This window comes from Mustela lutreola, chromosome 7 (genome assembly GCF_030435805.1).
Source record: "Mustela lutreola isolate mMusLut2 chromosome 7, mMusLut2.pri, whole genome shotgun sequence".
Classification (NCBI taxonomy): domain Eukaryota; kingdom Metazoa; phylum Chordata; class Mammalia; order Carnivora; family Mustelidae; genus Mustela; species Mustela lutreola.
This window is the reverse complement of record NC_081296.1, coordinates 145,387,712-145,400,006: the sequence shown is the minus strand read 5'-3', so window position 1 is coordinate 145,400,006 and position 12,295 is coordinate 145,387,712. Positions and strand designations below refer to the sequence as shown.

General features: G+C 40.4%; 1 protein-coding gene across 3 annotated transcripts in view; it reads right to left on the bottom strand.

Annotated features, from left to right (window-relative positions):
- VRK1 (VRK serine/threonine kinase 1) overlaps positions 1-12,295 on the bottom strand; it is a 74,940-nt gene that overhangs the window by 15,137 nt on the left and 47,508 nt on the right. For 2 of the 3 annotated variants that reach the window (XM_059183066.1, XM_059183065.1), the window contains exons 6-11: positions 9,972-10,080; positions 9,761-9,853; positions 7,150-7,282; positions 6,251-6,371; positions 5,895-5,953; positions 1,622-1,800 (exon numbers count right to left, since the gene is read on the bottom strand). In XM_059183066.1, coding sequence (XP_059039049.1) covers positions 1,622-1,800; positions 5,895-5,953; positions 6,251-6,371; positions 7,150-7,282; positions 9,761-9,853; positions 9,972-10,080 — 694 coding nt within the window. The remainder of the gene's footprint in view (positions 1-1,621; positions 1,801-5,894; positions 5,954-6,250; positions 6,372-7,149; positions 7,283-9,760; positions 9,854-9,971; positions 10,081-12,295) is intronic. The other variant, XM_059183067.1, reaches the window with a different exon arrangement.

The following is a 12,295-nucleotide window of genomic DNA, read 5'->3' as shown; positions in this document are numbered from 1 at the left end:
AAACCAAATTTTCTCCAGCATGTAAGTCCAAATAACAGTGATCTGCAAAGTAAGGGGGTATGGCACTGGACAAGTTCTCACTGCAACAGAGATCTTCACAGCTCAATCAGCAAAATTTTAAAGGAAAACACCACAAAAGCTATCTATAAATATTAATGCACAGAAGTCTGTCCTGAGCACGAAGACCCATGCTGTATGTTTATACATACATGCAAACTCTAAGTCCACTACCTTACTGAAAAGTTCCACTCGGGCTGCCATTTTATCCTCTTCATTTCAGAGCTGGATGTGGCTCTCAGCACACTTGTTGACCACAAAAATGGAGCGATGCAATTAAGACAAAACTTACAAAAGAAAAAAAAAATGTATATGTAGATGTATGTGTCTAATTCAGATTTTGGAGCGAAACTACAAAAATACCTATTATTTGCCAAAAAGTAAAATTCAAAATACAATTTCAAAATTCCGATCTCCTTTCTAAGTTAAAAAGAATTATAGAAACATTTTAATAATGCTGCCTCTTATTTTAAAGACAGAAAATTTGTTTTTAAACCTTTTTTCTCATAGTTCAGAATACAAGATTTCCAAAGGAATCTACTGGAATTTACAAAGTCAATGACAGTAAAAATAGTCAATATTGTAGAAAAAATATTTTTCTGGGGCACTTGGGTGGCTCAGTTGGTCTTCCTCATACCATGATCTCAGGATCCTGGGATTGAGCCCCGCATCAGCAGGGAGCCTGTTTCTCCCTCTCCCTCTGCAGTTCCCCCTGCTTGTGCTCTCTCTCATACTGCCACTCTCAAATAAATAAATGAAATCTTTAAAATATATATATTTTTTTCTTCTAAAAGTAGTTCTTTCCCATTTAAAAGCAGATAGCATGTTTTATCAATAATTTCAGACTATCAAGGAAATCTCTGAGTTAATCAATAATTTAACTATTAATAATAACCAATAAGTTAATGCATACCTGTAAAATCTAAATTTTAAAGGATACCAGGAGTTATTTACACCTGCACCATAATTTGCCCATAAAGTTCAGTTAACCTATCTCTCCGATAAATTAACCTCTTTATATGCAGATACAAAGCTTTATATAATAGTTCTATAAAGAGCAAAATAACGTTCAAATGGTAAACACCACCAAACAAGGAAACCTTTGAATGTTAATTTTCACACAGTAACTTTCAAACACTAGCTTTCAAATAGTAACTTTCAAATACCAATTTTCAAATGCTAAACGCTCTGAGCCCACCAACAAAGGAGGAAGAGGTAAGAGACAAGACCATCCCTTCTAGGTCGCCTGGGAGGAAAAATTACCCACGCTATGAATCGAGTGCCCTATCCAATTCGCCCTGCCAGATGTCAGTATGCCAAGTTAGACTCCTCCAGGAATTTACAAACTTGCTACCAGACAAAAGAAAAAGATATCTATTTATTCTTCTACAATCGTCTACATCTTTCATGTCTCATAAAGAATGTTCCTTTACCTAACGGTGACAGATATGTAACTGCCAAGCAATCTGCCACACTTTTCTTTACTCATTTATTTCCCTAAAATTAGTGTTTGCTGCAATTACCATCACAGGAAGCCAAAGGATAACTGAGGGACAAAATTCACCTTCGTTATTGACTTTGTTCTCAAGCCTCCATTCTCCACGAGGCTGAGGTCCAGCTTGCCATCATCTTTGCTTCCTATAGCTCTCAGTCCTTGCAGAAGAATGTCTCGCAAGTTCTGATAAAGAGGTTTCTCGGCATAGTCCAGTAATTTCACTGTTTCCATGTATTTAGCAATCTCATCTAAAAGAGTAACACAATTATTCTGTAATTTTTTAATTTATCTCTTTGAAGAAAATAACTCACGGTTATAGCAACATTAGAATGCAAATGTGTATCCTATTAGACCATGTTTTTTACATAAATCACTTCTTCAATGGAAAGTATGCTTTTGAAGTCAGGAATTGTCAGGTAAGTGAAATAAGAAACTTATTTGGAGATATAACGTAAAAGGGACAAAAGATAAGATATAAGAGATATTATGTAAAAGGGACAAAAGATAAGAGACATACTAGAATTTAAACAGGCACGAAATAACTGCTGTACTTTTAAGGGTACAAAAACAAAACAGGAAAGGACCTCAAATAGATTATAAAGTAAAAGATACTAAAGTACAAGGAATATCACAGTCCATTTTTTTTTTTTTTGCCATGAAAGCCATTAGTTCTATAGAAAACAGCTGTATTCTTTGTATAAATGGGAAATAAAACATACCAAAACCAGGTTGAAAAAGGAAGAAAGAAGCAAGACCTAGTTTTCCCATAAAAGAGAAAAATCAGCTTCTGAATGATGAAAGGCCCACTGTACACGGAGGCAGGACCACTCCCCTAAAAAGAAATCTTACTAGTCATGATCGATTCTCCTGGACACCAGAAATCCATGCTTGGGCTAACAACTCCTACACTCCCCAGCCTCCCCCTTCCACCAGCCTCTAGGAACTTGTGCGCCCATGGCCTCAGACACGGACTCCTGGATCTCTAACTGTCCTCTGGAATCCCAACAGATGCAAATCCAAACTCCTGACCTCCCCCTAAACCTGCTCCCCTGTGGTTTCCCCTACCCCAGTTACTGAGAATTCCATTCTTCCGGCTCCTCAAACCAGAAATCTCCCCCCACACCCCACATGCAATAAACCAAGAGATCGTGTCAGTGCTACATACACACACACACACACACACCTCCATTCATTCACTGACTAGCACTTACTCAGCAGCAGGCACAATTCTAGGTACTTGAGAAAGATGAGGGAAAAAAGAAATGAGAATCCCTCCCTTTAGCTTTCTTAACCTGATAAGGGGGAATCTATGGAAAACCTAAAGCAAACATCACCTTATGTGGTCTCATATGGAAAAGTCTCCTTCTGAGAGGGAAGCATATCCACATTCACCACTTCCATTCAGTGTAATAGTCAGTACAGTAAGACAAGAAAAGAAAGCAAGAGAGGGCATAAAGAGTGGAATGGTGTATTCAAAACACAGCAATGTATGCAGAAAATCCTAAGGAATCCATAAAAAACTAGTGGGAATAATAGGTAAATTTACCAGGGTCACAGGATACAAAGTAAACATTAAAATACTGTTTTCTAGGTACTAGCAACAAGCAATTGGAAAATAAAATTTAAAAAAAAAATTCTGGGGCACCTGAGTAGCTCAGTTAAAGCCCCGACTCTTGGGTGCCTGGGTGGCTCAGTGGGTTAAGCCGCTACCTTCGGCTCAGGTCATGATCTCAGGGTCCTGGGATCGAGTCCCGCATCGGGCTCTCTGCTCAGCAGGGAGCCTACTTCCTCCTCTCTCTCTCTGCCTGCCTCTCTGCCTACTTGTGATCTCTCTCTGTCAAATAAATAAAATCTTAAAAAAAAAAAAAAAGCCCCAACTCCTGGTTCAGCTGGGGTCATGATCTCGGCATCATGAGATCCATCCAGCCCCACAGCAGGCTCCACACTCAGCAGGGAGTCTGCTCCCCTCCCCCTCTGTCCCACCTTTCACTCATGCGCATGCACTCTCTAATAAAATAAAATCTTAAAATAAAATAACAGATCATTTACAATGGCATGAAAAACCATCAAATACCTGGCAACTAATACAATGAAAACGGGCAAGATTTTTTTGCGGACAAAATTACGAAACGCAGTGAAAGAAATGAAGTGGAGAATATGCCCCATTAGTGAATCAGAAGACTCAACAGCGTAAGGACGTCAGCCAATCTAGTCAGTGCAACCCCACTCAAAATTCCAGCAACCCGGAAAGGGACGGCATGTGCGTGGAAAATGTATACAGATACTCAAAGGGTTAAGATTTGCAAAACAGCAAAGTCAAGTTAAAAGAACAACAGTCCTGGAGGACTTACATGACCAGAGGTCAAGACTCACGGTAAAGCTAGAGTCATTCTGACACTGCAGCCCAAGAAGGGACAAAAATAATAACAGTAAGAAAGGAGTCCAGAAACCAATCCACAGATCCACAGCTGATTTAAGACAAAGGTAGCACCATATGGAAAGAGCGGGTTTTTGTTTTTGTTTCTTTCAAGAAAAGCTACTGGGTCAACTGTTTATAAATAATGGAACTGTTTATAAACAACTGTTTATAAATATGGGGATGGGGAAGAAATCTGGCCCCTCTTCATGTAAGGCGTGATAATCAGTTATGGGGGGAACTATACACTTATATGTGTAACTGGTGGTCTGTGATTGCCAAAAACTGGAAACAGCCAACAACAGAATAGGTAATAAGATATAAATACAACAGAATACTATTAGAAATGAGAACGAACTCATCCCTGTTAAACGTGCAACAACATGGTCCCAGGAGGACCCAGTGCACAGCATGGGGACTACAGTTCATAATTTGGTACTGCAGACTGGACAGCGGCTGAGAACAGATCTTGAGCGTTCTCACCACACACACACACACACACACACACACACACACTCACACTCACACACAAACACAAAGCTAACTGTAAGATAACAGAAGTGTTAATTATCTTGATCTTGTGAATCATTCTACGATATAAATGTAAGTCAAATCACACTGTACACTTTAAATGTATACAATTATATTCATCAGTAAAGTTAAAAAAAATAAATAGAAGTATTTTTTTTAAAAAGCCATGCAACAATGGGAATGAATTTCACAAATACAATACTGAGTAAAAGAAACAGGACTCTAACAGAGCTAGAAGTTAATGTCACGAGGACAGGGATTCTTTTCTATGTTGTTCACTCTATGATTCCATTTTTACATAGCTCAAAAACAAATCTTTGGGGTTGGGAGTTAGGCTGGTGATTTATTAAGCCAGCGGGAAAGGCCTGTGATTGGGAGAAGGCACAAGGGGGGACTCTGGGAAGCCTAATACGGTTCCATTTCTTGTGTGGGTGGCAGGACTGTAATCTTAAACAGCACGAGGTCAGGGTGGACTTCCCTGAAAAGGAGACAAATGAGCAAAGGCTTAAAAACACATTGAAAATCTGCCAAGTGACCACTTCTTGAGACCCCCAGTGCTACTCCCCTTGCCTGGAATACTGGGGGGCCCTCTGAGCCTGCTCTTATTCATACCTGCCTTCCTCCCTTGGCAGTCTATGCTCGGGACAGGAGATTGAGATTTTGCTTAAAGGCAGACATCGACACCACTCTTCTATTCCAAACCTTACACTCCTGCTCAAAGTAAAAACCAAAGCTCTTCTGATGGATGCCCTAAAAGAAGGCACCCCGCAAGCACACCAGGAACCTATATGCCGTCTGTCTCCAACACTGTTCCCCAGACTTCCACACAGCTCACTCCCGATCTCCGACTGCTCAAAAGTCACCTCCTCAGTAAGGCCATCCTGGCCACTGTATTTAAAACTCCAACTCCCTCCCACTCTATTCCTCACTTCATCCCCACACCCCACTAACTCTAACCCCTGCTTTCTTTTTTTTCCGTAGCACTAACCACATAACATGCTTTACGATTCACTCACATGTTTACTGTCCCTCGCTCCCAACTAGAGCACAAGCTTCATAAAGACAGGCATTTTGCTTTATTTTGCGCACTGGTCTATCTCTAGTGCCTAGAATGCTCCCTGGCACACAATCAAGCCTCAACAAAAAAAATCATTGAATGAATGAAAGAAATCTGGTTTCTCTCCTGAAAGCTGAATAATAATTTAAGGAAGTTCAAGGACCCCTTTAGCCCAACTCTGGAAAGGGAACTGCTGTGGTGATGAGAACAGCTCCACTACAATGATCACACTTGCAAATACCTAAGCTTTCACATTATAGGAAATGCTGTAGACATCATGACTTTTAGTCTTTTTTTCACAGAAAATGAAACCCGTATGAGCATTTAAGAAGTCCTACCTGGCTTGTTTCTCTCGGGAAAACATCTGTCCATCAAATCTGCAATATTTTCTCTGTATCTGTTAAAAGTTAAAGAATGAGTCACTGTTTCAAAGTTTACTCCATGGAAATTTATTAATATTTAATAACAGTAAATAGCACAATAAACAGTGCTGTGTTACCTCCTAAATCTGCTTACAGACTTTCTTCTAAAACAAACTGAACAGAAGACCAAAGACTCTTCCTATGTAGCAAGTACTTTCTTATTTCTACATTAGGAGCAGTTAAAACTATAGTATCCATCAAGAAATTCTGCCTTAAATACATGTACCTTATCAAGATTTTGCCCAAAATAATCTATTAAAGTTTTCCTTTACCTAATTTTGGAATCTCTAACATAGTTAGGATCTTTCAAATTATCCTCCCAAGGAAGATGGCCACTAAGCCACTGGATCATGCAATAACCAAGGATTTCCAAATCACCACGTCTTGACGGGGCTATGAATATAAAAGAAACGGGTTAAACACCAAAATCACTTTGAGGTATAGTCTCAAATATATATAAACCAATAAGGTAAAAGAGTCAATCTTACAGTCTTGTTTTCCATCAAAACTTATCACTGTATTTAATAAAAGTATTGAATAAATATTGGGCAATATGAAAATATGAATTTACATCCAACTAACAACTTACTTTAAAATCCAACTAGCAAACTCTAGAGTTGCAAACTAAGACTATTGGTCTAGGAAATAAATTATTATACAGAGACACATTTAATACTGTCCTTGGAAAGCTCAAAGACACCAAAATGCTATAAGCTACAGAGAAGCCCAGAGAGCTGGGGGTCTTGGCTCCTCCACAGTGCTGGGCACAGAAAGGCAAAACACCTGCTAAAGGAACAGGCTGACTTCAGAGGTGACAAAGTCAGTCTGTCTGCTACAAAACTGTGGCTGCATAAGAAACTGACAGACTTTTAAGGGGGGAAAAAAAACACCCTCCATTTGACTAAGCTAAACAGAACCAAAAAGAAATCCTCAGTGAGCTGACCGAGCCACCTTTCCTGCTACAGGCGAGGACAGAAGACCACCAGGGAAAGGCCCTGTTGGCCCTATTACGCAACTCCAGGAGTCCAGCCTCCTGCCCCCACCCTTGCCCCACCCTATCCTGCCTCTGCAACTCTGATTTATCTGCTTGTTTGTTTGTACAAAATTAAGAACTATGTAGGACTTCAAGGGAAATGTTAGCCTATTTCTTGGTCAGGCACTGTTGACATACCGACACCCTTGTGTGCGTCGATGCTGGTGAATTCAATAGTGCCATCGTGACATCTTTTGGGGTCTTCTTTGTATTCTTTATGAATTCCTTCTGGGCAATACCGGTAAGCAAGGCCGTAATCTACCAAGTACACCTACAAATGTCCAAGCACCAAGAAAAATCAAAGTCAAAATGATTGCACATACACTCCTTTATGGCCCAGAGACAAAATACTCTCGTTCAAGGGTGGATTCCTCTGCAGGACCACAACATTGTACCCCGAACAAGTGAAATCCAATATGCTAAAAATAGCAAATACTTAATCCTGAAAGACTTTCTTTTTTTTAAGATTTATTTATTTATTTTTAGGGTGAGAAAGAGTGGGTGCATGAGTGCCTAGGCAGGGAGGGGCGCAGGGAGAGAGAGTCTTAAGCAGACCCCATGCTGAGTGCAGAGCCCAATGCAGGGCTTGATCTCAGGACCCTGAGATCATGACCTGAGCCAAAACCAAGATCAGACAATTAACTGACTTTGCCACGCACGTGCCCCAATTCTGAAAAACCTTTTATTTCAAGAAAAATGCTGAATGCCCACATCACTACAGTCCAGATAATATCACCTGACTCTGTATACTTCTTTAAGGTAAATATATTATACTTGTAATTAATCCCGTTTCCTTAACTTGAGCAAAGACTAAAAATCTTATACTTTTTTCTTCAGAGTCCAAAACACAATTGAGCACAGAGGAAACCAATACTTGTTGCAAAACAACAGCCCCACACTAAGTATAAGACTACTGACTTAGATGACACATGATACATTAATTATTTTCTATTCTTCTGCTCCTCCACTTATGAAGTAATCAGTTTACCAATTCATTTCACAAAAATATCTCAGACAACATAATGATCTGAATAACCTTCAGCTAAGGCTCTTATCTCCATTTAAATATTATATATTAAAGTCAAGTTTCGGGTGCCTGGGTGGCTCAGTGGGTTAAGCTTCTGCCTTTGGCTCGGGTCATGATTCCTGGGTCCTGGGATCAAGGCCCACATTGGGCTCTCTACTCAGTGGTGAGCCTGCTTCTCCCTCTCTCTCTCTGCCTGCTGCTCTGCCTACTTGTGATATCTCTCTCTCTCTCTCTGTCTCTCTGTCAAATAAATAAATAAATAATTTTTTTTAAAAAAGTCAAGTTTCATAATTGAAACTAAATTTTAATATTTAATAGCACATATTTGTGGGCATGTACGTGTGGGTCTGATGAGCATACAAAGCCAGTAAATTTGGCTTTCTTCAACTCCATAGTCACATACCACATCTCCAATTCTGGGTAACTGTCTCAGAAATGTATGCATGTGATCACAAGAGGAAACTGAAGTAAAAATATGGGGACGGATCTAGCACACACATCTAACACCAGAAAAATAATCCCATCCAAAGCATATGCCCGAAAGATAACAGAGCTGCAAAAATATTTTCCTATAAACAAGAGGCAGCATATTTTAGCTAACTGCAAACTGAACTATATTTTTATTTATTACATTGTATACCTCCAGTTCATTTCAATTAATGGAATCCTGGTTCAGGTTCTCAGTGTGTCCTGTTTGCTCGCTCGCTTTTAACCTTTTTAAAAACATCTACCACAAGATATCTGGGAGTCCTCTGAGCGCCTGTAAGATTTCCCTGTGAGCATGCTAGAGGTAAGCAACTTTCCTCTGTTGTACACGGAGATCCTGACCGCCAGCATGACAGAGACAGGGGATGGGGCAATACTTGAGACGGCAGGATGAAAGGGAAGGCGAAGGAAAAAGGGCAAGCTGGGCGAGACAAAGTTAAAGACTGGTTTGAGGGAAAAAAATAAAATGGAATGTCAACATAAACACACTTAAAATATGTAGACAACCCTTTCTTATACAGCATCAATAAGACGCAAGAACACACATGGGAGCGATCCCATGCAGTGGCCTGACCAGGAGTGCCAACCAAACCTTACTTTAACCAAAATTGTGCAAACAGCTTCAAGAAAATTGTATAAACCCCTCTATTCCAACTCAACTGATCTGAATAAAGGTATAATAACACTAGCTTTTCTCTTTTCCTTAAAAAGTAAAAATTACAAAGTGAATGCAATAAACTAAAAAAAAATGCACATTTGAATTCTAAACACTAAGGGTATACAAATTTAGACAGCTAAGATATTTCTGTAAACCAATTGATTTGAATAATCAACATGTTAAACACCAAATTTTCCAAGTAACAGAACACTTATATTTGATGGATTTCTTGAACAAAGGAAATAAAAAAATGACAAAGCAGACAGGCAAACATAATTCATCGGTGCACTATATAATTTTAAGCTTCCACCCCCAAATAGCTATTTGAAATTCATTTTGTATCACAAGCACTTCTTCTGAATATTATTTAGGGCAAAATAGCCAACTTGATAAAGTGCCAACAAATCGCATCAAAAGTGTAGAATGTTAACTAGATAAAAGTGTCAAGAAGAAATATTATTATTACCATATCTACTCCAAAAAGTAAAACTTCTGCACAAGTTCAAAAGTTCAAAGCAACCATATTTGTTTTCAAACAAGAGCTTTTAAATAGTAGAAATTAAAGTTAATAAAACTACCTGGTCAGGATTCTTGTAGCTCAAAAGAAGATTTGAGGCCTTGATATCTCCATGTACATACTCATGCTCATGAATATATTCCAGAATATCCAGCTATGAAAGCATCATATAGAATAAATTAATGCAGTACCTAGCACCAGCCAGCAGAGGACCGAGCTTCAACACAACTCGCCTTTACTGGATTAAAACAAGAGGAATGTAGCTCACATACAATTCTCAAGCTTAGCTGCAAGACAGTTTTCCGAGAAAACCTTCTGGCATTTGCTTCATATATTTTCTGAAGGTCACTCCCAAAGCGATCCATTATCATAAACCTGTAACTAAAGACAAACAAGAAAAGTCAACGAACTAAAAAGAACTCGAAAAAACCTACTTTGCGGTGACCAGTCTCCCTTGACAGTAATTTTTCCAAGGCCATGTTTAGTGGGAGAGCAGAATGAAAGGGAAAGAAAGGAGAGAGAAGGAAAGAAGACAAATGTTTGAAACCCCTTCTTCCAACTAGAAAGCTCAAGAGTTGGGAGTGTTTCCCGGTGCTGCCTGGAGGGCCTCCTCCTGGTGGCAGCCAGGGAGCTTCCTGAGACACTGGTCAACAGGAGGTGATCAGTCCACAGACAAGACGCTGGCAGATTCATTCACAGGAAAGATAAAACAATCCGTGGAAGACTGGTATCACAGATTTTCCCCAAACCAAAGTTAATTTGTTTCTGTATTTAGCTCGTTGTCTGTGACTGTTTTTCTTTACTTTTAGGGTACATTTTGGCAGTACTAACATTTTACTAAAATTGAGACTATAAAGAGATGCCGTCACAATAACTCAATTCCATAAAATTATGTAAAAGGTATAAAGGGGCTGTATGTTAAATACTCAAAGGAAGAAGAACAAATATCCTGGGGAAACGGGCAAATTTCTGCTTTTGCCACAAACCCACTATGTCACCTTGGCCGAGTCACATTACTTCTGTAAGCCCCAATTCCCATAGGTACTGAATGACAGCGTGGGGCCTCATGCGTGCTGAGGTCTTTTCTGGCACTCAAATTCCAACATTCGACAATCATAAGTGCCATTTCTATGAGTATCCGAAGAGCAACACCTCACTCCAGTAACACAGTTCACTGTATGCTCTGAGGATCACTTTTATCTCTATCTGGTTTTCCAGATTCTGACTCGTCTGGTTAAATCACTCCATAAATCAGTAAAAACTAAGACCACATTCATAATGTCCCTTCCAGCTGGGCTAAGATGAGTGATGACCATCATAACAACAGTGAGCATGGACTGAAGCCTTCTGTACACAGCACTATTCTAATTACTTCGGATGTAGAACCCCTGCTATATGTGTAATTATTCCCAGTTCTATCCTACTTCTCCAAAAATTTTCATAAAAACTATAGAGACTTGTCCCAGCAAAACCATATGTAAAAAAAAGCTGTCATTTCAGTAAATTCATCCTATTTCCTAAGAGATACAAATACAGGATAAGAACTTCCAAACATAAAATAGCGTGGGCTGCCCACCCAGCAACTACCTCTCCTCTCCACCCCTTCCAACGGAGCAGCAACTGCACCCAAGCAGTCCATCCTCTGCCACACGGCCACGTGCTTCACCGTGCCAGTCACTTGATCGCTCAACCCCTGCCCGTGGCAGGTTTAACAATGAGCACCGATAAAACCCAGACCAAGAAACATGAGAAGGGAAGTTCCTTTGCCAGGAAAGGAAAACACACAACAAGCAATACCTCCTACTGCCGTGGGCTGCTGTGTCTGTCTGCATGTGATGCCCAGAAATGGGGCAGCCACCTGAGGCCACACAGTGGAGAATTAATACAGCACCAAGCCAAGAGGAGGAGGGCAAAAGGGCAAGGAACCTGGGCCCCCGAGAGTCCCATCAGAGAGCAGAATCAAAGTTTTCCTTTACTTACAGCTGAAAGCACCCTAACCAATACACCCCCAGGGCCGAACTAAATCTACTCCTCGGACGGCTGCCAGCCTTACTCCAGGAAGTTCCATTCATTCATGCAAGTATTTTTAAAAATGTCAATCATGCACCAAAGCACGGGAGGTTTTCTCCAACTCAGCAGTGCCAGCAATGTTCTCTCTCCAATCTCAGAACTCCTAAGACATGAACAAATCAGAGTCACCGAGTTTAGTAGCACTTCGTGGCTGTAATTGTCTCATACGTGTTTTGTTTTCTCTCACCAGCTACACTGAAACATCACAAAGAGGACGCTGCTGTGGGCAGATCGTGTATCTAATACAAAAGGCCAAACTGAAGCCTGAAGGGCTCCCTTTCCCATACATAAATGACATGGGAGTTCTTGTCTGCTTGCTTGCTTATTTGTAAGAGGAGAAAATGCAGGGTGTATCTGCTCTGTTCCTGCTCGTCAGCTGGGCTCCAGGCAGGTGCCAGTGCTCCACACAAGTCCTCCGGACTAGGGCTCATGTCCTGTTCGTCTCTGCCAAGTGCGTGCCCCACAGCCCAGAGGGAGACCCAGCAGAAACGCAGGTGCTTAGTAAACCGTGGACAGTGAGTGCTCA